The sequence below is a fragment of the Emys orbicularis genome, chromosome 1 (genome assembly GCF_028017835.1).
Source record: "Emys orbicularis isolate rEmyOrb1 chromosome 1, rEmyOrb1.hap1, whole genome shotgun sequence".
In the NCBI taxonomy this organism is placed as follows: Eukaryota; Metazoa; Chordata; order Testudines; family Emydidae; genus Emys; species Emys orbicularis.
The window spans coordinates 250,775,466-250,803,230 of NC_088683.1; the positions used below are offsets into that span (position 1 = coordinate 250,775,466).

At 44.4% G+C, this 27,765-nt stretch overlaps 1 protein-coding gene across 1 annotated transcript; it reads left to right on the plus strand.

Moving 5' to 3' along the window:
* Nucleotides 1–27,450, plus strand: LOC135895132 (interleukin-1 receptor-like 2). Its single transcript, XM_065423202.1, has 10 exons — nucleotides 1–61; nucleotides 1,406–1,661; nucleotides 3,680–3,866; nucleotides 9,976–10,138; nucleotides 13,458–13,523; nucleotides 18,710–18,833; nucleotides 20,903–21,039; nucleotides 21,712–21,855; nucleotides 23,091–23,258; nucleotides 27,062–27,450. Exons 1-10 carry the CDS (start codon nucleotides 1–3, stop codon nucleotides 27,448–27,450), a joined length of 1,695 nt encoding a protein of 564 aa, XP_065279274.1.
* The last annotated feature ends 315 nt before the right edge of the window (nucleotides 27,451–27,765 follow it).

Below are 27,765 nucleotides of genomic sequence, written 5' to 3' on the forward strand. Positions count from 1 at the left end.
ATGGCTGCAGCTGTGTTTACCTGTAGTATAATCCTAGTGTTTATCTCTTCAGTGAAGGCAGGTAAGTTGATCAGATGGTTTCCTAATTACCTCCTCTGAAATGCACTCTTTTACACATACATGTATTAAAGTAACTTACTTCTCAAATACCTGAAAACAGCTATTTAAGAACAGAGATGTAGTAACCAGTAGTGATGCTAGTCTGAATTCTAGATTTAGGGTGTGCTGTATTTTCATTATAAAACGGTGTGGCTTTTATTTTTGTGATCTTAAGTTGCCCTGGTGTGAAGTTTCAGTGCATTATGTATGCTTTCCACACGTAGGCATTTTTAAATGGGCACTGGAAAAAGTATTGAATATCCTAAATCTGACACGTTTGACATTTTCAGTGTGGAGAATTCTCAAGACCTATATCTGTAAATCTTTCAGTGTCTGTGTATAATCCTACAATGTATACACCTTATTGTTCCAGATCTGGGAAGAGTTAGGCTGACAAATTATTTTACAATCTCAAGGCCCCATGTATCCGTTGATTCCATGCTGCAGTTGACAGCAAAGCAGCAGAAAGCTCATACAAGCAGGGGACAGAGTAGCAGAAGTTGGAAGTGACAGCCCCATAACATTCTCCTTGTTTCCCACCCTCCCCCAGTGTGCAGACTTGGCGAATGTAGAAGGACCTTTGCAGCAATATTTTGTGATCAGGTTTCTGCACATTGGGATGGAAAAAGTCAGGTAGAGAATAATTACTGTTTCCTGGAAGCTGGCATGCTCCTCTTGCATTCAGCATATTTCAGAGTGAGAGTTTATGCTGGCTAAACTAGTCATTTATTGCTTGGTCTAATGGAACAATTGAAGACTGGACAGTACTGCTACAAAACAATGTAGGGTGAGATTTTCCAAAAGTACTCTCTACTAGCCTAACTCTACTCTCATCAAAGCCAATGGTAAGCTCCCGTTAACTTCAATGAGAGCAGAGGTAAGTTGCTATTTAATCCTTTTGAAATTCCAACTCAGTGCAAAAAGGGAGGTGAAACAAAATATGCAATCTAAACTCAGTGTGGGGCATTCTAGACAGGCAAAATATAATTACCGGTACTTAAACTGGAATTTGGCTCTGACATTGAAGCTGACAATTTTTAATTATATTCTCTAATTCCTTCACATAAAATAGTCAGATTTCACATTGCTGGGGAACTCTGTGACTTCTTTGTGATTAGAATTTCACTAACAGAATTTTTGTGTATAGTTATAAGATATCATTTAGTTTATAGATGCTGGAGTTGCCTGTCCCACAAGAGTATTTAAGGATGAATATTGAAAACCTATTAAAGAAATAGACAAATTTGTCTCCATAGTTCTATACTCATGTCTTTTTTTTTTATTTTGTCTCTATCATGTTTTTTAGAGGAATGCATGGTACATGATGTGCTGCATAGTCAAAGTTTGGTATCTGTACTGGTAGGAGAACCTCTTACTATTGATTGTTTGTTAGATAAAACACTGGCTCTTCAGCACATGAATTACAGCTTGACTTGGTATAAAAGTGGGAGAAAAATGCCTGTAACTCAAGTGAAACTTTCCAGAATACATCAGCACGAGAACTTGCTTTGGTTTATGCCTGCAATTTTAGAAGACTCAGGATCCTATGAATGTGTCATGTGGTAAGAATGTGTTTTTCCTTTGGTTTGGTTTTTTGCCAAAGCTACATTGCTGTAGATGTGAGCTTGAAAAAGAATAATTAAACAAATATCTGAATTATTTTTCTGATATTAAGTCTGGGGTTAGCTTTTAGTTTTCCCTTCACAAACGCTTATGGTTCATATTAAAAACAGGGCTATTCATCTTGATTTACAGCAGAGCTGATTTTGATGAGGCTGTTACACTTTATTGGAAAAGAATCCCAAGTACATTCATCGCTGATACGACTTCATGATTAGGGCTGGTCAGAAAATACTAATTATTTTCTATGGAAACTTTCAAACTAAAGGAGATTTTTTTTTTTTTTTAATTTGAATTTTTTTTTAGAATTTTGATTTTTTTTAAAAGAAAATTATTGGAAATAAAACATTTTCATTTCGATTGGAATTTAATGGAGTAAAGTTTTGTTTCTTGGTAATAAAATCTTTTATTTCATGTAGTTGAAAATCAGCAAATTACAAACGCTGCAAAAAGCTGTAATGAAAAGCACTTTTCCTTGAAAAACTTTCAGATGAAACACTTTCAACCAGCCCTAGCCATGGTATCATGAGGTTTGTGTCTATTCAGATATGATGATACCATACAATGGTGGCAAATCCTCAGCTGGTATTAATTGCTATAGTTCCAATTACTTCAATGGAGCCATGACAAATTGCAACAGTGGAGGATCTGCCCCAGTGATTTTTTTCCCCCCCAAGAGGTGCACCCCGGTCCTGCTGCCCAGCTTTAAAAACTCATGCCCATCCTAACCTGCTTCAGGCCTCCAGAAAACCATGTCCAGCCTTAATTTTCAGTTGTAATCCAGATGTAGCCATGGTCCCAGAAATCCTTCCCTGTTCTGGCCCTTGAAGAACTAAGAGCTGATCCAAATTGATGTATTTTTTTCCCAGCTACAGCATTCTCCTGGGCCCCTGAAATTCAGTAATCATATTTGTTTCTTCAGCATAAGCCAGTTGCCTGGATACTGTTTGAAGGCCAGTAGCCAGGGTATGATGACGCTCATTCATGCACACATATTTGCACGTAGGAGGTTCATACCCCAGTTCGAACAGTGTTTGTTTGCTGTGAGTTTTCAGGGATTGGAGGAATTTTTGCTAATTAAAACAAATTCTCTCAGACTTTTAAAACAGTCAGTTCATTGACAGTCTGAAGTAATTAGGCAGACCCAAAGAAAAGGACACTGAGAGCCAGGTTCTCTGGTATAGTGCAGCAGCTGGTCTTGCATCACTAGTGGACTCTGACCCAAAAATCTTCTGGTCATAAAGCTGGCATAAGCAGCTCAGGGAAGATCACGCCAATGTAAGGACAATTTTTTGGTGATATAAAGCCAGTGTAGGGGCTCTTAGGTTATTACCTTTCCTTGCTGCCAGAATAGCTGAAGAGGAAGCATAGCTAGATGACCCTTACACCACACCAATGCTTTTATCCCCTTCTTTGCAGCCTTAAATTAGATCAGCTTGAAGGCTGCTGTAACTTGGAAGGGGGATTGGTGCGGCACACCAGATTTGGAGGAGTGCAACGGAGAGCTTTACGCCATGTGTGTACATGCTGATCTGCATTCTGTGCAGCTTAGTTGCCCCTCAAGATCTCTCTCTTAATTTGTTCATAGATACAAGTAACATTTTGTGCAATGTCATACCTGACCACGTCGTCTTCTCTTTTTTTTTTTTTTTTTTTTTGGTAATCGTATGGGTTTCATGGATTATGGAATGAATGAAGGAATTGATGCTAGGGAAAGTAGAGCTGGGGGAAGGGAGGGGAGGGGAGGGGAGCGGGGTAGGAAAGTCTTGTTACAGGACCCCCTGACAGTCAGTCTGCTAGATAGCAATGGATTTGCTTCTGGGGGGGAACTATGTTCCCAACTTTCCAGCCTGATGTTAAAGCTTCATTAGAACTGGCCAAAGAGAAAGGGCAGCAGTATGAAAAGGATATAAATATGAAAAATTAGAAGTGTAATTCAGCTGCTTTGTTTTCATTACAGGAATTTAACAAGCTGCAAGAAAATATATTTCAGTGTAATCGTTTTCAAAAATACTGCTGGTTTGTGTTTTAATGGGGATTTTCTCTATGCTCAAGAGATATCAGCATCATCAAATGCAAAGATTGTGTGTCCTCATCTAGACTATTTCAGAGATGAGAAAAATACTTTACCCATTCACTGGTATAAGGTAGGGTCTGTCCCCTATTTCATTTTCAGCCACTGTTTTGTGTTTTAACTGATGTTTAGAATTGATAATGGAGGTGGGGAGACAGAATAGATCATATGATTTTTTTTCTGTGACACGGGATGTACATGTGAGGAGACTTGTATGTTGTGGTGAAATTACTATAATAAAGTGTAGATAAGCGTGTCTATTTTAGCTGCCCACATGACACTCAAGGGGCCTATTGTTTTGAAGGTGATTTCATCTTCCCCTTCCCTCATATCGAACAAAAAAGGGGACCTTAACAAAAATATCCAACATGCATAGGTAGTTTCACGGTAGGGTGGCTGTGTTCTTGAAGAGGGTGGCCTGATGTAGCCAGACTTCAATGTGAGTTGAGGATGCTGAGCCCATTGCAGCACTGAGTTCTGTCTTGGTAGCCATATGTCCCTTCATGCTTCAACCACCATTCCAGGGGATATGTGTCCATGCTGATGACGGGTTCTGCTTGATAACAATCCAAAGCAGTGCGGCCCGACGCATGTTCGTTTTCATCCTCTGAGGCCTGGTCTACACTAGGCGTTTATGTCGAATTTAGCGCCGTTAAATCGAATTAACCCTGCACCCGTCCACACCACGAGGCTATTTAGTTCGACATAGAGGGCTCTTAAATTCGACTTCTGTACTCCTCCCCAACGAGGGGAGTAGCGCTAAATTCGACATGGCCATATCGAATTAGGCTTGGTGTGGATGGAAATCGACGGTAATAGCTCCGGGAGCTATCCCACAGTGCACCACTCTGTTGACGCTCTGGACAGCAGTCCGAGCTCGGATGCTCTGACCAGCCACACAGGAAAAGCCCCGGGAAAATTTGAATTCCTTTTCCTGTCTGGGCAGTTTGAATCTCATTTCCTGTTTGGACAGCGTGGCGAGCTCAGCAGCACTGGCAACGATGCAGAGCTCTCCAGCAGAGATGGCCGTGCAATCCCAGAATAGAAAGAGGGCCCCAGCATGGACTGATCGGGAAGTCTTGGATCTCATCGCTGTGTGGGGCGATGAGTCCGTGCTTTCCGAGCTGCGCTCCAAAAGACGGAACGCAAAGATCTATGAGAAGATCTCGAAAGCCATGGCAGAGAGAGGATACAGCCGGGATGCAACGCAGTGCCGCGTGAAAATCAAGGAGCTGAGACAAGGCTACCAGAAGACCAAAGAGGCAAACGGACGCTCCGGATCCCAGCCCCACACATCCCGTTTCTACGAGGCACTGCATTCCATCCTTGGTGCGGCCGCCACCACTACCCCACCACTGACTGTGGACTCTGAGGATGGGATATTGTCCACGGCCGCTTCCTCGGACATGTTAGCAGACGTGGAAGATGAGGAAGGAGATGAGGAGGACGAGGCAGTCGACAGCGCTTACCAAGCTGATTTCCCCGACAGCCAGGAGCTCTTCATCACCCTTACAGAGATCCCCTACCAACCCTCCCCAGCATGTAACCCGGACACAGATTCAGGGGAAGGATCAAGCGGTAAGTGCTTTAAACATCTAAACATTTATTTTTTACAAAACTGGAATATTAAGAATAAGAACAATGTGTGCTTCATGATTTCTTTACCCTGGGCACTTAAGTAATCAGTAACAACTATTTAAAAAAAATCAAACAGTGTCCGGTTGTGCATGATTCTGCTGCCCAAGCTGCTCCACTCTTTAGTCCCTGCCACTGCAGCTATATGAAAATCCGGTCTATATGTCCGGGGATAGAGCAATAATCCTCCACTGACATCTCAACGAAGCTCTCCTGCAGGTAATGGGAAAGCCTGTTCATCAGGTTTCTGGGGAGAGCGGCCTTATTGGGTCCTCCGAAGTAGGAGACGTTCCCGCGCCAGGAGACAAGCAAGTACTCCGGTATCATTGCCTTGCACAGCATGGCGGCATAGGGCCCTGGTCTTTGCAGGCTTTCCCGAAGCATCCTTTCCTTATCGCTGTCCGAGATCCTCATTATTGTTATGTCGCTCATGATGACCTGCTTTGAATTAGGTAGGGGACTGTTAGTATTGGGACTGCTTGCAACAAGTTCCTTTACAGAACTGTGACCGCTGGTTTACAGCCACGCGGTGGGGGCGGGAGAGGGGCAGCATACAGGGATCTTTCCCTGGCACATCCGCGAGGGGGTGGGACAGGGCCAGAGTTCCTGCTTGGCCGATTGCTGGCAGCACATACTGGCAGTGCTTTCAATGTGAAAGGAGGCCAGTGGTACCGTGAGGAGAGGTGGCGGCAGGAAGACCAGCAGGCGACTCAAATGCTGCTTGGACTTCTGAGGGAGCAAACGGACACGCTCCGGCGCCTTGTTGATGTTCTGCAGGAACGGAGGCAGGAGGACAGAGCCCCGCTGCAGTCTATCAGTAACCGCACTCCCCCGCCACCAAGTCCCATACCCACCTCGCCCAAAGTCCAAAGAAGGAGGGGCGGCAGAGTCCGTGAAAACTCTCACTCCACCCCTGCAGACTGCTCAAGCACCAGAAGGCTGTCATTCCCCAAAATTTGAAAAGTCCTTTCCTGCCCGCCTCACCCAAGCCCCCGTCCAAGTTTCACCCCCCAGTTTCCTGTCTGGTTGTTAATAAAAAATACGTTTCTGTTCATTACTGTTTCAGTCAGGCTCTTTTGGAGGAGAGTCTGTCTGAAGGGGGGGAAGGGGCTTGGTAATTGGACAGGACAGTCACCTTTAGCAGCGTACAGAGGCGGGGGCAGGTCCAGCAGCAGGGCACATACACAGTGCAGTGACTAGTTACCCTGGTCAGTCTGGGAGGTGGTTTTCATGTTCTGTGGGGGGCGGGGAGGGGTTGGTTGCTCTGTGACTTTGTGGCGGGGGAGGGCAGTTACAGATCTTATGCAGCGGTCCTTGTCCTGGATCACAGAGCCACGCAGCAGGGGATCTGTAACCCTCCTCCCCCTGCCATAAAGTCACATAGCCCCCACATACAAGCAGTCCCGCTCAGGAGGGCTGGCAGGCTCCGTTGAAACAACCAGTCCGCCCCTGCGAATCCTGTCATTCCTGGAGTTTAGAAGGATCATTTGCATCAGTACACTACACCCACTCCCCACCACAGTCTGTGTCCCCGGTTTCAAAGATTCCCGCGAAAACAGTACTAAAGACAACGGTGTTCAATAACAAAATAAAACTGATTTTATTTTTTTGGAAGGGGGTGGAGGGGGTCTGTAACTGGAGAGGATAGTCATCCTTAACTGGGTAAAGAAACGGGGGCAGGTTCAGCTTCTCTGTACAGAAACTTAAAAGTCACTGGTTACCCTGCTCACTGTGGAACCTGGCTTTCAAAGCCTCCCGGATGCACAGCGAGTCCCGCTGGGCTCTTCTAATCGCCCGGCTGTCTGGCTGGGCGTAATCAGATGCCAGGCTATTTGCCTCAACCTCCCACCCCGCCATAAAGGTCTCCCCCTTGCTCTCACACAGATTGTGGAGCACACAGCAAGCAGCTATAACAATGGGGATATTGGTTTCGCTGAGATCACAGCGAGTGAGTAAGCTTCTCCATCTCCCCTTGAGACGTCCAAAAGCACACTCCACCACCATTCTGCACTTGCTCAGCCGGTAGTTGAACAGTTCTTTTTCAGTGTCCAGGGCGCCAGTGTAGGGCTTCATGAGCCAGGGCATTAGCGGGTAGGCTGGGTCCCCAAGGATCACTGTAGGCATCTCCACATCCCCAAGAGTTATTTTGTGGTCCGGGAAGTAAATACCTTCCTGCAGCCGTCTAAACAGACCAGAGTTCCTGAAGACGCGAGCGTCATGAACCTTGCCCGGCCATCCAACGTTGATGTTGGTAAAACGTCCCCTGTGGTCCACCAGTGCTTGCAGCACCATTGAAAAGTAGCCCTTTCGGTTGATGTACTGGCTGGCCTGGTGGTCCGGTCCCAGGATAGGGATGTGAGTTCCATCTATAGCCCCACCGCAGTTTGGGAATCCCATCTCGGCGAAGCCATCTATGATGACCTGCGCGTTTCCCAGGGTCACTACCTTTGAGAGCAGTACCTTGACGATTGCGTTGGCTACTTGCATCACAACAACCCCCACGGTAGATTTGCCCACGCCAAACTGGTTCGCGACAGACCGGTAGCTGTCCGGCATTGCAAGCTTCCAGAGGGCTATGGCCACTCGCTTCTGGACAGTCAGGGCTGCTCGCATCCGGGTGTCATTGCGCTTCAGGGCAGGGGACAGCAACTCACAAAGTTCCATGAAAGTCCCCTTCCGCATGCGAAAGTTTCGCAGCCACTGGGATTCGTCCCAGACCTGCAGCACTGTACGGTCCCACCAGTCCATGCTTGTTTCCCGTGCCCAGAATCGCCGTTCCACAACATCCACATGACCCATTGTCACCGTGATGTCCTCGGAGCTGGGTCCCGTGCTTTGTGAGAGGTCTGTGCCCCTCTCAGAGTTCAGGCCCTCACCGCGGTGCCGTAGCCTCCTCGCCTGGTTTATCTGCATCTGCCTCTGGGAAAGGTGGATGATAACCTGCGAGGCGTTGACAAGGGCCACAACTGCAGCGATGGTCGCAGCGGGATCCATCCTCGCAGTGCTGTGGCGTCCGCGCTGTCACTGACCCGAAAAGTGCGCGAACTGATTTCCCGCCGGCGCTTTCAGGGAGGGAGGGCGGTAGTGACAGACGGATGACGACAATTACCCAAAAGCACCCTCGACCCTTTTTTTTTACCCAGAAGGCATTGGCGGCTCGACCCAGAATTCCAATGGGCAGCGGGGACTGCGGGAACTGTGCGATAGCTGCCCACAGTGCACCGCTTCCAATGTCGACGCTTTCCCCGTTAGTGTGGACTCACAAAGTCAAATTACTGTCCTTAGTGTGGACACACAAGTTCGACTTTGCAGTATCGATTCCACATATTCGATTTAAGTGAAATCGAAATACCCTCGTAGTGTAGACAGATGCCACCAGCAGAAGATTGATTTTTCTTTTTTGATCGTTCGGGTTCTGTAGTTTCCTCATCGGAGTGTTGCTCTTTTAAGACTTCTGAAAGCATGCTCCACACCTTGTCTCTCTCAGATTTTGGAAGGCACTTCAGATTCTTAAATCTTTGGTTCGAGTGCTGTAGCTATCTTTAGAAATATCACATTGGTACCTTTTTTGCGTTTTGTCAAATCTGCAGTGAAAGCGTTCTTAAAATGAACAACATGTGCTGGGTCATCATCCGAGACTGCTATAACATGAAATATATGCAGAATGCGGGTAAAACAGAGCAGGAGACGTACAGTTCTCCCCCCAAGGAGTTCAGTCACAAATTGAATTAATGCATTATTTATTTAATGAGCGTCATCAGCGTAGAAGCATGTCCTTTGGAATGGTGGCCGAAACATGAAGGGGCATACGAATGTTTAGCATATCTGGCATGTAAATACCTTGTAATGCTGGCTACAAAAGTGCCATGCAAATAAATGTCTGTTCTCACTTTCTGGTAACATTGTAAATAAGAAGAGGGCAGCATTATCTCCCGTAAGTGTAAACAAACTTGTTTGTCTTAGCGATTGGCTGAACAAAAGTAGGACTGAGTGGACTTGTGGGCTTTGAAGCTTTACCCCCCATTTGTTTTGTTTTTGAGTGCAGTTGTGTAACAAAAAAAATCTACATTTGTAAGTTGCACTTTCAAGATAGAGATCGCACTACAGTACTTGTATAAGGTGAATTGAAAAATACTATTTATTTTATCATTTTTTACGGTGCAAATATTTGTAATAAAAATATTATAAAGTGACAACTGTACCCTTTGTATTCTGTGTTGTAATTGAAATCAATATATTTGAAAATGTAGAAAAACATCCAAAAATATTAAACAATACAATACCAATTGAAATTTATTAAACAGTGCAAGTAAAACTGCAATTAATCGTGATTAAATTTTTTAATCTCGATTAATTTTTTTGAGTTAATTGCGTGAGTTAATTGCGATTAATCGACAACCCTAGTTTTAACATAAGATTCATATTGAACCCAACTGGTGAAATTACCTTGCCACATTCCATGGGAGGGAATATTTGAATTTGATATTTTTTTTAGTACTGTATTCTTATTCTCTGTGATTTAACAGAGCACTTTTTGTTGTGTTTAGGAATGTAATCTGATTGACAATGAAAGATTTCTAAATCGGGATGATGATCTCATAATAAATAGTGCAAATGTAAATGATTCAGGAAATTACTCATGCAAGATGACATATAATTATATGGAAAAAAAATATAACATTTCACGAAACATTTATGTAACTGTTATAGGTAAGTCTCGTTTTTATTCTTCGGTGCATTTGTAGAGTTCAATGTTACTTTTTTTGCAAATCCAGAAGTTTCAGTCAATTCATTGGTTAGTGTGGATTCAAAGGAATGCCAAATCGGACAACTAAGATATCGTTTGTTAGTAATTCTTTTATAACTTTAAACTTAAGGGAGAGCCAGAAGACTGAAAAACACTATTAATATTATTTTGGTTTGTTAGTATTACAGTAAAATAAATAGAGATTCCAGTCAGGATTTGGGGTCCCATTGTGCTAGGAGCTATACAAACACACAGGAAAACACTGGCCTTGTCTGGATTAGTTTACAATATAAGGGCCTGTTCTAAACTGGGGATGGATGTACTGGTGTAACAGCACTAGTACTAAATATTGAAGCAAACTCCAGGGGAAATGCACTTCCCTGGTGTAAAATGAGGCTTGCACTAGTGTGGCTTACCATGATTTGAAACTGGGAGCATTTGTATTGGTGCCACAGCACTAATGCAAACCCCCCAGCGCAAGCTCTGTTTTACACTGGTACAGTGCATCTACACTGGGGGCTTGCATCAGTGCAGCTGCACCAGTACAAATACTCTCAACATAGACAGGTCCTGATTTTAAGACAGGATGTGACAGTTGTGTTTAAGAAACAATCAGAGGAAGGAAAATTCTCAGCGATAAGGTCCGGTGGTCTAACTAGTGCTCAATTTGGTTGGCTAAATAATCCCCAGCTGAGGAGAGGAAAAGACTCTAAAGCCACCTTCCCACCCCCTTGATTCTGGTGATAAAATAGCCCCTGTCCCAGGTGACCACTCTACCATATACTCTGGCCCCACCCTTCCCTTGCCCAGGTGCTGCCCACACACAGTAAGGTTGGAGTGCATGGTGCAGAGTTAGCTTTGCCAGTTTTATGCCAGGGCAATTTCTAGCTTCTCTTGAAGAGCAGATTTTGGGCTGCCTTGGCCCTCAGAGCAGCACAAATGACAGCAGCTGAAGATCTGGCCAGATGAGTTAGATTCATTTTTCTGTATGATCCCCTTTTCCTACTTTGCTGATTTGTGTTTTTATTTCTCACCTTCTTAAAAATAAATACATATTTATTCTTGTTCTTAAAACCTATTTTTGTAGCCATACCTTTCCACATTCTTAAAGTATTCACTTCACTTGCAAGTTTTTCTAATAGTATTTTAAACTGCTGCTTTCTCCAGTGTTTTTGTGAAGTTATTTTTAATAATCACTGCCTTTGTTTATTTACCCCTACTTTTTTGAAGCTACTGCCTTTACTTATTTTATAGATTAATTTAAATAAAAAACCACAGTCAAAGTAAACTCATCCCATTAATTGGCTACTTCTCGTCCACTGCCCCGGAAGGAGGTGCTGGGACAGGCCGAGCACCAGCCACAAGTAGGTTTGGGGGCCTGCAGCTGGGGAAGACACATCCCAGTCCTTCCTACCCTGACTGCAAACCTTCCTGCGGCTGGGGCTTTCCACAAAAACTGTTTTCAGTAGTGGGTGTGCCTGTTGCCAGTATACAAACCAATTAACAAAATGTTTCTGCTAACCAAAAGTGGTTGTTCTCCAGGTTGTTACTAAGCAGTATCTACTGTACTGTTGTTCACACCTGGAGCCATAATTGTAATGCTAAAGTGAATTATAATTAACTAATCCTTTGTGGAGCCACTGTGGTCCAGGAGCTCTAGCACTGGATTGGGTCTTCAGAGACCTGGGTTCTAATCATGGCGCTGCATGGCTTGGGGCAAGTTGCTTCACTTCTGTTCCTCTCTTTTCCCTCCCGCCCTATGCCTGTCTCGTCTGCTTAGATCATAAAGTCTTTAGGGGAAAGGACTGTCTCTTACTATGTGTCTGTACAGTGTCTGGCATGCTGGGGCCTGTAGGAATAAGAAATGGGATGGAGTGACAGGGTATTGTCGTGGTCAAAGACACCCACGCATTGATTTTAGTTTACAGACTCAAGCCTGACGCCAGTTTATTGACATACATACCAGTGCACTGGGGTGCAGTCCGAAGACTGACACCCCGAGGACCGCTCGCAGGCGGGTTTTTATTTCATTAAACCGCAAGCAAAGTACAAACAATACGTCATGAGTTAAGAAATTAGGGTTGGGGTCACTCCCCCCCCACCCCCCTGGTACCTTCCTCATTAATTTCCGAGAAGTGGGTGTTTATTTGGGTAGAGGGGCGCTTGGTGGTTTTCCCCAGGGGTGGTACTTGGCACCAGTTTGGGTACATTTCTCAAGACACATGTTATTTTCCGGGGTCTTTTGGTTAAAGATTGGGGGGGGGGGTTTCCATGGGACGCCTAAAGAGGATCTATGATTGGCTATTTTTGCAGATAGCTGGAATCACGGAGTGGGTCACAGATCACCCAAAGGAGAAGCTGCATGAGTCAGTTTGCATTTAGCTAAAGTTACCTATTGCTTCACACAAGCGGTTATTATATTTCATCAGCCATGAACATATTTCATTAGTGCTGCTGCTGGGGCTTTTTATTCTTTCCCTCCTTGCCCCTCCCCCCTCCTCTGGACATGACCCTTGACCGAGTTTGGCAGGGAATTGTGCAGTCTAGTCTAGTTCAGGCCCTGGCCTGGGCCCTGTACAGCTTTCTGTTTAAGGGCAGTCAGCATAAGAGATCTCTGTTGGAGGGTTTATTTCAGGGCCTTCAGATTCACAGCTCTGGCTATTAAAAAGAAGGCCCCCCTGCTCTATTTCCCCACAGTATAAAGATTTTATTAGCATAAGTTTGGGTTGACCCTGTCACCCATCACAAATTAAGCACAACTATTTGACAAGGAAACGGTTCTGATTTTTCTACAAAACTAATATTGTTAAGGTATTTGCAAGTATTTCTGGTACTTAACTTGATGTAGTTCTTTTTTTTTTTGGTCTGGATTAAGTAGGGAACTGTTATCCTAGTCACTACAAATAGGGATGGAGCAGGGAGAGTGAATGGTTGTTGATATTTTGGAATACTGTAACTGTTAATGTGTTTTACCTCTTCCCCTACTTTTCTCGGTCGGTTTGTTGGTTTTTATGGAAGTTCTTCAGAAAGAAAAGAACAAGCAAATGCAAAACAAACATATAGAAAAATACTTTTTGAAAAGGGTTGAGGTTCTTTTCATTGCAAAGGAACAGTAAGGGCTTCAGGCAAAAGTTTTGTGTTCTTGTTTTGCAGTTCATCTATAAACCACTCCTGCCTGTTAGTGGTATTTCTAAACTAGTGCTGTACTAAATGTCCTTGCCATTACTTGTGATTATTTCTGATAAAATTTTGTATTTATACATTTTTTTTTTTAATTTTTAGAGACCCCACTGAAGAAGAAAACTGAAATTCTTTATCCAAGAAACAATACAATTGAAGTGGAACTTGGTAAGAAATGGGCTCATAGCACATTATAAAAATTGAGAGTATTTTGTCTCATTGTCAATCCATAACCCCTTTATTATGGTCCTCAGACTTTTGAGTCTGGGAAACCTTTCCTGTATTTTCCCAAACCTCCATTGAACCTCCATTTATATTATTTTTATTTTTTTTAAAGGGGGTGGGGGGATCTTCATCTATCTGTCAGTCTTGTTGGGATTGCTAAAAAGGCTGAGGCTCTGGCTGGGCTCCTTACATGGCTGACGTAGCAGATGCAAAGTGGTCTACTTGATATCTTTTGACCATCCTACATAAATATTGAGTAACTTGCAGTGAGGAGGATAAAGTGGAGGTTCAGAAAAGGGCAATGAGAACAATTAGGGATGTGGAAAAAATCTTAATGAAGCAAGATTGAATAGATTTGGATTGTTTACCTTAGAAAGGAGATGTACAAGAAGGGACATGATAGACGTCCTCCCCACAAACAAACCCCACCCTGCTCCAAGCAGAGTTTTGATTCCCAGGGTACGTCTACGCTACCCACCAGATTGGCGGGTAGCGATCGATCTATCGGGGATCGATTTATCGCGTGTAGTGTAGACGCGATTAATCGATCCCCGATCGCTCTCCCGTTGACTGCTGAACTCCAGCTCGGCGAGAGGCAGAAGCAAAGTCGACAGGGAAGCCGCGACCATCGATCCTGCACCGCGAGGACCAGGGCCGGCTCCAGGCACCAGCCCACCAAGCTTGTGCTTGGGGCGGCACCTGGAGGGGGGCGGCGAGGCGCTCTGGCCGCCGGGGGGAGAGCCGAGCCCCAGCCGGGGCTCGCCGCCCTGCGCTCTGGCCGCCGGGGGGAGAGCCGAGCCCCAGCCGGGGCTCGCCGCCCTCTCGCTGCCCTGCCCCCTGCGTTCTGGCCGCCGGGGGGAGAGCCGAGCCCCAGCCGGGGCTCGCCGCCCTCTCGCCGCCCTGCCCCCTGCGCTCTGGCCGCCGGGGGGAGAGACGAGCCCCAGCCGGGGCTCGCCGCCCTCTCGCCGCCCTGCCCCCTGCGCTCTGGCCGCCGGGGGGAGAGCCGAGCCCCAGCCGGGGCTCGCCGCTCTCTCGCCGCCCTGCGCTCTGGCCGCCGGGGGGAGAGCCGAGCCCCAGCCGGGGCTCGCCGCCCTCTCGCCGCCCTGCCCCCTGCGCTCTGGCCGCCGGGGGGAGAGCCGAGCCCCAGTCGGGGCTCGCCGCCCTCTCGCCGCCCTGCGCTCTGGCCGCCGGGGGGAGAGCCGAGCCCCAGCCGGGGCTCGCCGCCCTGCCCCCTGCGTTCTGGCCGCCGGGGGGAGAGCCGAGCCCCAGCCGGGGCTCGCCGCCCTCTCGCCGCCCTGCTCCCTCCCGCCCTCTCGCCGCCCTGCGCTCTGGCCGCCGGGGGGAGAGCCGAGCCCCAGCCGGGGCTCGCCGCCCTCTCGCCGCCCTGCCCCCTGCGCTCTGGCTGCCGGGGGGAGAGCCGAGCCCCAGCCGGGGCTCGCCGCCCTCTCGCCGCCCTGCGCTCTGGCCGCCGGCGGGAGAGCCGAGCCCCAGCCGGGGCTCGCCGCCCTCTCGCCGCCCTGCCCCCTGCGCTCTGGCTGCCGGGGGGAGAGCCGAGCCCCAGCCGGGGCTCGCCGCCCTCTCGCCGCCCTGCCCCCTGCGCTCTGGCCGCTGGTGGGAGAGCCGAGCCCCAGCCGGGGCTCGCTGCCCTCCTCCCAGGGCTCCGGCCGCCCTCCCCCCCGGCGCCCTCCCCCCGGGGCTCCGGCCGCAGGGGGGGGGGGGGGGCGGCCGGAGGCTTTTTTGCCTGGGGCGGCAAAAAAGCCAGAGCCGGCCCTGGCGAGGACGCGAAGTAAGTAATTCTAAGTCGATCTAAGATACGTCGACCTCAGCTACGCTATTCTCGTAGCTGAAGTTGCGTATCTTAGATCGATTTCTCCCCCCCCCCCCTCCCCAGTGTAGACCAGGCCCCAAAAGGGAAAAGTGCCAGAGACTGCATGGTCTGCTTGGGACTGTGCTACTGCTATTGACTTCATGTGGAAGATGTTCAGATGCCATGTTGATGGGCAGCAATAGATAGATAGATAAAAGTATATACAATAATAAATTATATCGAAGGTAGGAGCTTCTGCCCTTCTTGTCTCCTAACACAATGAGAAGTCTTTCGATTAAAGTAAAAAGGTGGCAGATGCGGAACTAAGTGCTTTTTGCACAACATGTAATTAGATTGTAGAACTTTCTGTGACAGGAAGTCTTTGAGCCCAAAACTTAGCAAGGTTCAAAAACTGTTTTGGATGTTGATAGAGATAAAAAGAATAGCCACACTTTACAATTAATGATACGGGATATTAAACCCCATGCTTCAGGGCTTTAGCCCATGTCTAACTATTAGAGATCAGGATGAGACCTAATGTGGAGGGCAGCTTATTTCACATCTTCCTACCACAGGGTTCTTGTACCTTCCTCTGAAGCATCTGGCACTGATTTCTGTCAGAGGTAGAGTACTATACTAGATGGACCTCAGATCTGATCCAGTGTGGCAAATCCTATGTTCTTAAGTACTTTCTAATGAATTGGGGTGGGGGATCTATGTCTCTTCCCCAAATGCCAGGGGCTCCCACCCTGATTGTGTCTCATTTTTCACCTTCCAAGGCTTGCCTTTAAAAGGGACTTGAAAAGGGGGCTGGGAAGAAAGGATAAGTGATTTTGCTGCTTTGAGATATCTAAACAAAACCTGGCATGTGTTTTCAAATTTTAAAATAAAAACTTGCTAGAAGCTGGGACTGGACTTGATAATTGCCCAGTTCTGTTCTCTCCCTCTGAAGCATCTGGTGCTGGCCGCTTTTGGAAGACAGGATACTGGGTTAGATGGACCATAGGTCTGATCCATTATGGCCATTCTTATGTTCTTAACCAAACCTGCATTTGTGTATCTTTTTAGACTGTCCAGTCTTTCCTGTCCTTGTGTGTGTGGGAGGAGGCGGGATGGGGGGGAGGGGGAGAATAGGAAGGAACAGAATGGGATTCGGAATGGGATTTGCTTGCAGACTGAGATGTGCATTGTGATCTTTCTCAGCCCTTAAGTGAAGAACTGGGGAATGTCAAAGCTTTAACAGATTTTTTCCCCCATTAGATCTTCAAAGCTCTATAGGATGTTTTACCTAAATAGATGTTAACAAAAGCAAACATAAGAGTTTTAAACAGCCTGGATAAATGCCACTCCTTTCGGGCCCTGATCCTAGAAACACTTATTCACATGAGTAACTTCACACACATGTTTACTGGATTGGGCCTTAATCAGATTTCCCTTGCTTGGTATTTGGAATATCATAATTCTACCAGTTTTCCGATTATTCGTAGAGTCTCTCAGGGAAAATAAAGCAGGCAAGATGTGAATTTCTAATGTTAAAAAAAAAGGGGGGGAGGGAACCCTTAAATCCTCACTTTATGTCACCTTTGTCTGTTGAAAAGAAACAACAAAGGCACAAATCTGTGTTTTCCTTTGTGGGTCACCTTTAAGCCTAGAAATGGGAAAAACTGAAATATTTACCATAAATAAAATCATGCAAAAATTGTATAATTAACAAGAAAAAATTCACTGCTTTTGTCACTTCATATCCTGTATGCTGTTTGGCTTATGAATTCTTTGGGGCAAGACCCTTTACTCCTGAGGCAATTGTGCTCCACTGTGCATGTGCAGAATTCATGTCCACTGCAGAGTTTATTCCCCACAGAAAATACATTCTGCCCAAGAAGTTCTGCAGTTCTGCCTTTTGCCCACAAGAGGCCATTGTGGAACCAGAACAGCTGGATGACTGGCATTAACATCTAGCAGTCAGCTGCGTTCATTACAGTAGCCTGCGGGTGGAGCTAGAGTGGGGCACATGGAGTTTCTGGGGGGTGTCATGGGCTGGGGTCCAGAAGAGCTAATGGGGAGCACAGGCTGGGACATGGGCTCAGGAGCTAGTGGGGTGACAGCATCGAGCCAGGGGCTGAATGGGAGGGGGCTCCAGGGCCATATGATGGGGGGTAGGAGGGTCTGGGGCTATATGGGGATGGGGGCAGATGTGCCTGTCTGAATGGGAGAGGCTTGGGGTCTGCATGGGAGAGGCTCCCCAACTCCCTAAGAATCCTGCCTGCAAAAGAAACTCCATACTTCTCCCACCCACACCCAACAACCCTCCAAGTTCACTCCGAGGCTCCTTCCTGCTCCCCCAGGTCTTTGCACTGCTTCCATGGGGTGCAGAAATACAGTTCTATATTGTAGTTTAAATTAATTACTCAAAGTTCTGTATTAGTATGCCTAGTAAGGAATCTATTTGTCAAAAAAAACCATTTCCTGAATCTTTTATTTGTCTGTATTGTTACAGACATACTTGCTGACAGGTATTTTGAAATAAATTGCCAAAATAATTGAAACTGGTGTGTTTATATTGTGTTATTTTGACAAATAAAATATGCACAATTTTGCAGAATTTTAAAATATTGTGTACAGAATTTTTAGATGCAGACTTCCCCCAGGAGTAGCCCTTGTCTTCATACTTGTGTGAAAAAGCATTTAGTTCGCTTTTGGTGCTATACCAACAATAATAAAAAGTGGTTCTGGAATTCTACTTTCAACAAATATGGTGTTATGTCTTTTACAATAAGAGTCTGTCCAGCACACTTCAAGAAAATGTTTGCAGGATAAAGATCCTAGTGATCTGCTGTATCTGGACCAAATGTAGAAAATGACAAGGTTTGTGATATATTTAAACCTCTCCTAATTGTTGTGGATGGAAGAGTTTTGTATTCATTCTTTTATGAATTTTCTGCTATGACCTTTTCAAGCTTTGCACTGAAGCCATAAACCTGAGAGAACATTATTTCATCCATAGATATGTCAAATTTAAGAGGCAATTATGGTCATTTTGTTCAGAATAGAATTAACATATTTTTTCTCTGAAGGGATTAATTTACTGGGCCCTTTATAATTTGCTAGGTTAGCTCTTGTAAAACAAACAGCTGATGGTCTGACTAGGGATCTGCTAAAGCTTCATAATTCTGCAAACTGCCTCCTTTGTTCTGTCAGATTGCTCTTTACATATTTACTGGTGTTGGTTGCTAATGTTTCGCATGCTCCTTTACATGAGTGGATCTCATGACTATGCAGAGTAAACGGTATCTCATGGCCATTTTCTAATGCTATTTTTCAGGGTCCAATGTTGTTGTGGACTGCAACGTATCAAGTTTTAAAGATAATTCAATTGGAATATCCTGGAGAGTCAATAATACTTTAGTCAATTTTTTGTTTATGGGGAGAGTCCAAGAGGGAAATCAGTAAGTATACTTGCATATAAAAATGTATATCAGTTGATCACTGACTGCAGTGTATGAAAATATCCTTAGTGTTTCTCTCTGCTTCCCAGGCAGGATCCTAATTCTGTGTTTCTTAGAGACTAATTTGGACAACTAGTATCCTACTAAACTTCAATAGACCTAGGAGCAAAAAATAACATGGGTACTTTGGAACATTTTGCTTTACAAAAAATCTGTTCACTGGGCATGGCACCACTCAGGGGATATAACCCCCAAGCATCACCAGTCTGCATTGGTTTTACCCTCTACCCCAAGAAAAATATTCCTGAAAGTTAAGTGTATGACTGAAGCAAATCTGTCCAACAGCTGCATATAGAAACCTCATGTGCTTTTTAGAAAATAGAATACTAGCAGTTTTGCCAACCCTGAGAGTTCAAAAATCATGAGTTAGGTCCTCCAAAATAGCAAAATTGTCTCAAAAAAACATGAGATTTATAAAAGTAGATTTGGGGTTCTTTCTATATGCCTTTTGGTTTTTGGGGTGCACTTGGGTCACATTTTTAAGCTTTTCTCTTCAGCTATGAGGGCTATAATTTTTTTCTTTTTAAGTGAAGACTGAGATTCTCAAGAAATGTATTCAATTATGTGAGCTGGGGCTTTCAGAAAAATGCCAAATATCATGAGACTTTGTAATAAAATCTTAGAAATATAGGGAAGGGAAGGGACCTTGAGAGGTCATCTAGTGCAGCCCCCCATGCTGATGGAGGACCTAGACCAGTGGTGGGCAACCTGCGGCCCATCAGGATAATCCGCTGGTGGGCCGCCAGACAGTTTGTTTACATTTGCACATCTGCCTGAAGCTCCCAGTGGCCACGGTTTGCTGTTCCTGGCCAATGGGAGCTGTGGGTGGCCATGCAAATGTAAACAAACTATCTGGCAGCCTGCCAGCGGATTACCCTGACGGGCCGCATGTGGCCGGCAGCTTGCCCACCACTGACCTAGACCATCCTAGAGAGGTGTTTGTCTAACATGTTATTACCAATGATGGGGATTCCACAACCTCCCTTGGTAACCTATCCCAGTACTTACCTAAATGTACAGATAGAAGGTTTTCCTACTATCTAACCTCAGTCTCCTTTGCTGCAGGTTAAGCCGATTACTGCTTATCGTAGCTTCAGTGGTCAAGTGGTACAATTGATCAGTGTCCCCTTTGTAACAGCCCTGACTGTGTTTGAAGACTGCTACCAGGTCCCACCTCAGTCTTATTTTCTCAAGGCTAAATATACCCAGGTGTTGTTTTTTTTTTTGTTAAACCTTTCTTCATAGGTCATTTTCTAAACCTTTTTATTGTTTTTTGTTGCTCTCCTCTGGACTTTCTTCAAATTGTCCACATCTTTCTCAAAGTGTGGCTCCCAAAACTGGACACAGTACTCCAGCTGAGGCCTCCCCAGTGCCCAGTAGCGTGGAACAATTAGCTCCTGTCACTTACATACAACACTCGTGTTGGTGCACCCTGGAATATTAGCCTTTTTTCGCAACTGCATCACATTGTTGGCTCATACTCAATTATGTCTACTGCTTTCCCCTTATCCACTTTGCCAGTAATCCTGTCAAAGAAGGAAATTAGGTTTTTTTGGTGTGATTTGTTCTTGACAAATCCAAGCTGGCTATTACTTATCCCTGTATTATCCTCTATATGCTTACAAATCGATTGTTTGAAATATGAGAGTTGGCAGCACTGTCTCTATATAGAATTGCCTCATGTCTTTCTCTTTCACTGGGCAATGATAGCATGAATAAGATTCTTAGATGTATGTAAATCTAGTCTATTTTGATTGGGAGACAGCACCAGGAGCTCTCAATGTGTCTACACATGAGGTCATGCTCTTGACTGGAGTTCCGAGGTACATCTGTAATTCAGATAATATATAATCGTAGACTCCAGATATCCGTCTGTTTTGAAATGATTAAGGCACATTTCAGACATTGCTGAAGATAAAATATAACCATTGTCCTGTTTTGTTTTCAAATGAAGAAATCTGCCTAATGTGGCTTTTATTATTTTAATTATTCACTACCTTTTTGGATAGAGAAGATTCTTTCCCAGATGGGTACTTATTCTCTACAGTGACGCTCAACATCACAGAAGTGAAGCAGGAGGATTATGGACGTCAGTTTGTGTGTCATGCTGGTGAAGTTGCAGCCTACATTGCATTAAGACAGCCAGGTCAGGCATTCAGTCTTAATAATGTTCTGAACTGCTCTCGTAGTCAGGAGTTAATTTAAAAAGGAGATGAGGGGAACACTTTGAAAAGGGACAGACTAAGGGTGTATGAAAATTTGGGATAATCGGCAGGAAAGGGGCTATAAAATCATTGTAAATCTGGAAGTAGCTTCATTAATGTCAAAGGAGTTACTATAGATTTACTGATAGGATTATTCACCAAAACATCAGTGGTAAGGCAGATGGATACATATGGAAAAGCAAATTCTGAATTTACGCCAGACATCTGGTTCTGAGAATGGTGCTTCTCCAGCCAGAGAACCAAAGCGTTCCATGTTCCCATCTGTCCAGTCAAGATGGCATAAATTTCAAGTATTGAATACCTTCAATGAACTGCTTACAAACAAGCTGTAGACCTAGAATTATTTGTCAGCAATTATTTGGAATAATGAATACATTCAAGAAAGTCACGATCAGTTTGCAGAAAATTCATGAACAGAAAAAGAGGAGGGAGATGTCAGATTTTTATTATGGATTATTCATACAGTTATAACTGTCTTTAGACAGCTTAAAAGGGCTCTAATTTCAGAATTCTACACAGTTTTGTTTGAATGTTCCTAACTTCACCAGTGCTGCCATTTCAATATATTACATATTTTTCCCTTGCTGATGTAGTTCGAAATTTTCAAGGATACTTGATTGGAGGACTCCTTGCACCAGTGTTTGTAATAGTTGTTGCCATATTAATCTACAAGTATTTCAAGATTGACATTGTGCTTTGGTATCGAAAATCCTGTCGTCCTTTTCTGAGTAAAGAAGGTAGGTGTGTATAGCCATGTAGCTAATGTACATGGCATACAATCCCAGGATTCATTAAGAATTCTTAAGAGAATAAGAAGCTACATTTATTTTGTGTAGCCTTTTTAAGCGGGAGCAGATGCAGGAAATGTCCCTGAATGAGCAAGCTTGTTTGGAATTTCCATCTGTGTGTTGCATTGTGTTTGCAATATGGATGATGAAAAGATTGAGTACCAGATTTTTAAAAGGGCTTCTACTCAGTGTCCTTTTTTTTGCAGACACAAACTTCTCCAACGTATTTTACGCAAAGTCAGTTATGAGTGCAAATCCCCTTTTTTAGATGCCGAAGTACTTCAGTACAGCCATCTTGATGGTGTCATTTTTATTTGTATTGTGGGAATACCTAGAAGCCCAGAGACCCCTTGTGCTAGGCTCTATACAAACATATAGCAAAATTATGACCATCTCTGCACTGAATAGTTTACAATTTAAGACTCCATAGACAACAGGTGGATATGATAGACAGTCAAGGGGAATGCAAAGGTACCAATGGAATGATACTGGTTAGCGTGATAAGCAGCGATCACCGAACACCACTGTTCTAATCATTGTCCAGTGTAAGTATCATAACAGAGATGGAGGGGTTCGAAAGAGGACAATGCGGTACTTTTGTAGATATTGATATGGCACTCCTATGAGGCATTGGAACAGGATGGGAGAAAGTGTGCTTGTTGGAAAACATTATAATTTTAACTGTAAGATGTGAACCTAATATTCATTGAAGGTGAAAAAAAAATGTGTGTGCAGTCTTTGAAAGTGCAAAATGTGCTCCGACAAAAAAAGAAGTCTGCCATTTGAAAATCTGGGCTTAAATGCACTTTGAACAGAGGGTGTGAAATGCCTTGTATATGTAAGCTACCAGACGTTGGCTTGTGTAGGTAGTGAAGCAGGTATGTAAATCTGCTAGAAACAAACCTTTTTCAGGTTTATCTGCTCTCTGCTTTGCAGGGAAACTATTTCTAACTGTGAGACATGCATACTACAAAATATTTACAGCTGCAGAGCAGTTCTTGTAATGAAAGGCTGATGTCACCAAGAGCTACTTCTGCAGCTGACAAGGTGATAATGTGATAAGGTAGTTTCTGGCTCAATGTTAAAACAGAAATCAGGGTGGGAAATAGAAGAGGTGGGAACATATTCTTATTCCTTTAAAATAATTTTTGTCTTACAAATCTCACTGCTTCTATCTTGTTCAGTTTCAGATGGGAAGATCTATGATGCATATGTGTTGTATCCAAAAATCAACAAAGTAGATTGCATCTACACACCAGATAACTTTGTGCTAAAGCTGCTTCCTGAGGTTTTAGAGAGACAGTGTGGATATAATCTGTTTATACTTGGAAGAGATGATTTACCAGGACAAGGTAAAATGAAAAATGATTGTATTCTCTCATTGCCTTTAAAGTAGAACTGGGTGAGTTTTCTCATCATTCTCTTTGAATACTAGAGCAGGGCAGGAAAGTTTCACATCAGTATGGTCCCATGGGTCACATCATGACATAGAGGCAGGAAAGTAAGGCACCAATTTTTATATTAGAAATTTCGGGAATATAGATGCTCTGAAATATTTTAAATTGGAGCTATGTTGGAATGGAACTACTAGTGGGAGGAGAGGAGGCCACTTGGCAACAAAACCCAATGCGTCTCCAAGCTGAACTTCAGTAGAGAGAGGTCAAGGGAAGAGAGTAGCTTGCCTAAAGGTTTTGGATACTACATCTAGAAATGGGAAGGTTCAGGGTTCCTCTCCCAAGAAAAATTGATGTAAGACTTCACACCCAACCTCTGTTAATTCCCGCTTCCGATCAAGTATTAGCAGCATTCCCCATAGTCCCTGAATTCTCAATGCTTCAAGAAGGGCTGGTTCTAGCACTGTGTCCTAAGTATATCCTGCCAGGACCAAAAAGCATTGGTCCTGGCAGGTTATACTCTCCTCTTCTATCTGATTCTTGTATTGGTTTCATATTTTTGTTATCCCATCTCTGGTTTTCTCTCTATTCTCTCTCTAGTCAATGTTTTTTGTCCTGTTGTTCCTCCTCTGCAATCTTCCCCTGATTCCTCATTTTCTTTCATTTCACATTTGATTTTCCTTTCCCTCTTTATTTCCTCCTCCCCCATCTCATGTTTCCCTTTCATTTTTTCATCTCCTCCATGGATCCTTCAGTTGCACCGTTTTGTTTGTAGGGGGAACTTAATTGCTGGCCCCACTTGCCCCCCAGTACAGACAAACCCTTGAAATTTTGGGTACCTTTGCCTCTTTCTGAGAATGTTCAGTGAAGTTTGCTTCCACCTGCCCTTTTCACCTTTCCTTATGACATACTCCACCTTTTTCCCATACCCTGTAGATGTGAGTGCCGCTTCTTGTGCTCCCATACATGTGCTTCACACATCTCCAACTAGCTGGCACTCTACTCCTAAATCTCTCTGCAACGTGTCTATGGGCAGAGTTCGGAATAGAGTGTTTTTGGCATAATAGGAGCAACTCTTTTTGTTACCTTTAAGACCAGGAAAAGTGGAAGAGCAGTGCTCTGGGAGGGAGGAAAGGCTAATCTGCTAGTAATCTCAGAGAGAGAGAGAGAGAGAGAGAGAGATCTGGTATGATATAGAACATCAAGAAGTTGATTGGGTACAATAAAACCTAACCAATTGGTACTGAATGTGTGTTCTTTCTAATACTTCTGCACTATCACATTTGCTTAGTATAGATAAGACCGTTTTTCATTGTTAACTTGCTCTTATTTTGTACTGTACATTTACATTTATATTAAAACAGAGTAAAAAAAATGCTTCTGAGGTAATTGATTTTGAAATATGGATACAAAGCCAAATGGATTTTTTTGTTACTAGTTATAATTGTAGAATTCATATCTCTGAAAGAAATCTTTAAATCGAGAGAATTTGTTTTTAGTAACATTTTTAATTGATGATTTTCATCTGGGGTAGTGAAAACTAGCAATAGACTTTCTTCTTCGAGTGCTGGTCCCTATGTGTAGTCCACTGTGGATACGCATTCACTCCATACACCCGGAGCCAGAGAACTTTGAAAGCAGTGTCTGTTGGTCCACACACATGCACCCAGGCTCACTTCGTGCTTCTGACTGAGGAGGTAAAGGGCGAGGCGGATCGACTGCCTCTCCATATCCTTCTCACCATGGTCCAGCTCAGAATCTCTAGAGTCCAAAGCTTTGGCTTTCTCTTTTATTTATTAATAGATATCTGTCAATAGTTTTTGTAGTTCTAGAATGTTAAAGTTTTTATCTGATAGTTTTAGTGTTTTATGGTTATTTAGTTAGTCTCTCCCGACCTGGGGAGCAACACCCCCCCGCCATCCCAATTTGGGTACTGGACTATGCCCAGAACTCTGGGCTTCAAAATTTTTGCTTCCTCCCTGCAATCCTTCTCAGTCAGTGACGATCACCAATGCTGCGTGTGCTGCCTTGGGGGAGTCCACATCGTGGCAAGGGCAGGAACTTTGCCATAGGAAGCACCTAATAGAAAAGGCCATGAGGCAGCAATCAGATCAGGCTGGGGGATTCCCTCCCTCCCACAGCATACATCAGCCTGATTCTGCTAAGAGTGCACCTCCTGCCATGAAGTCTGACTCAGGAGCAAAGAAGTCTATCCCCACAGATCTCTTGATGGGGTCTTGTTGGGAGAGTAGGGAGCATTCTCATGAGCATTAGGCTAAGTCCTCTTCCAAATCCACTTTGAAGAAGTCGGATTCAGCCCTGTCTAAACTGAGCAAGTCTATAAGCTCAGCCCAAGACAACCTAGTAAGTCCTATGTCTCAGAGCCATGACAAGAAAGCCTACAAGTCTAGGGCTCCGTTGACACCAGATTGCGATCTGGCACCTGCAGACTGCTAAGTCCAACATCTCCCTACTCCCACACACTTTTTGGGGTTGTCTAGCACTCTTTTTCAACAGCTGGTGTACAATGGATAAATGGGTGCTGAACATCATCCATTCTGGCTGTACGATAGAGTTTATGTCCCTCCCCCCTCCAAAACCTCCTTCCTCACTCCCTCTTGGGGCCACTCTCATGATAAGATTCTCAGACAAAGTGGAATCCCTCTTACAGCGGGGAGTGATAGAGAAGGTTGCTCTTGAGTAAAAACCCCCACCCTTGGTACTGGACATACTGGGATCAGACTATATCCTCTCAAAGAATCTCAAAATGGATCTGACTGTTTAATTGTCCCGTCCCCCATCCCCCCACCTAGGGTAAGAGCTCATTCCACAAGAGGGCATCACTTCAAGAGGTGCTGCTACTCAATACCTGCAAAGCAGCTACAAGGGGCTCCATCCACATGTTTGTGAGACACTATGCCTTGGTACAGGACTCCTCTGCCGATACATCTTTTGGAATCTCAGTCCTTCATTCGGTTCTGCCATCTACAACCTCTCACCCTCTTCCTATCTGAGTACTGCGTGTCAGTCACCAACAGTGAATACCCATAGAGACCAGCACTTGAAGAAGAGAAAGTTACTTACCTTTTAGTAACTAGAGATTCTTCAAGATGTGTGGTCCCTATCTGTGTTCCTCTACCTGCCCTCCTTCCCCTCTGCTTTGGATCTTCTGTAATTTGCAGTGGAGAAGGAACTGGAGAGGCAGTCAGTCCACCCCGCCCTTTATCTCCTCGGTCGGTGGCACAAGGTGAGCCAAGGCACATGTGCAGACCAACGGACACTGCTTTCAAAATTCTCCAGCTCTGGGTGCATGCAAAACATGTGTATCCACAGTAGAATACAGATAGGGGCCACACATCTTGAAGAACCTCCAGTTACTATAAGTTAGGTCATTTTGCATGGATTAAAAAGAACAAAAACAAATCAGCTGTATCATTAAAGTAAGGTCTAGAGTGCACATCTAAAAATGTTACCAGCATAGCTATGTTGGTAAGGTGTATGGTTTTCTTGCCACCAAAAACCTCTCTAGTGTTGACACAATTATACTTGTGTAAAAGTGTGTGTATAGCTTATTTTGCTTCTCTACTGGAATATGCTATGCTGGCATAGACACTTTATACCAGTATAACTGTGTCTATATTAGAGGGGGTTTGCCACTTTAATTATGCTGACATAAGAAAAAGTAAATATCTATTTTTAATGGGGGGAGAGAGATTCTTTTGTCTGAGCTAAAAGTTGATCATTTTTTGTGTCTTTTACAGCTGTGATCAATGTTGTTGATGAAACCATTAAGCAAAGCAGAAGGCTTATAATTGTATTAGTACCAGAATCATCAAGTTGCAGTTTATTAGAGGATATCTTCGAACAGCAACTGGCTGTGTACAGTGCTCTTGTCCAGGATGGAATTAAAGTTATTCTGATTGAGCTAGAGAAAATAAAGGACTATACGAACATGCCAGAATCAATCAAATACATTAAGCAAAAGCATGGGGCCATCAGATGGAAAGGAGACTTCACAGAGAAATCTTATTTAGCAAATACAAAATTTTGGAAAAATGTCAGATACCGAATGCCACCCAGACGTCCAACTTCTTCAGAACTACACTTGCTGCCAACAGCCTTGAACACCTTTCAAACCACAGAAAGATGAGGCATATGTCACTTTAATGGCCCTGGGCAGCTCCATTTTGAAAGCTGTCTTGGTGGATTTTATTAGAATGCTGATTGTGTACATGGTAAATGGATGATTTCACTTAAAGCCTTTCAGGATTGCATTCACAGGTTAAAGAAAGCTAATTAATTATCATTCCACTGTGCATAGCTAGCCAGCAGGATACACAGTAGTATTCCTTCAGTGTTATACTAATGACAACATTAGAATGATGACAGCAGAAAAGAAGCACCGAAAACAGCAGAAACCTCTGGGGAAAAAATAAGCTTTTGAAAGGGCACTTTTAAGACCCTT

Excerpts from the sequence above, each read along its gene's own strand:
- LOC135895132 (XM_065423202.1), top strand. The coding sequence starts at position 1 with ATGGCTGCAGCTGTGTTTACCTGTAGTATAATCCTAGTGTTTATCTCT. Across the intron at positions 62-1,405 it reads TATCTCTTCAGTGAAGGCAG|AGGAATGCATGGTACATGAT; the intron begins GTAAGTTGATCA and ends CATGTTTTTTAG. Across the intron at positions 1,662-3,679 it reads TCCTATGAATGTGTCATGTG|GAATTTAACAAGCTGCAAGA; the intron begins GTAAGAATGTGT and ends TTTTCATTACAG.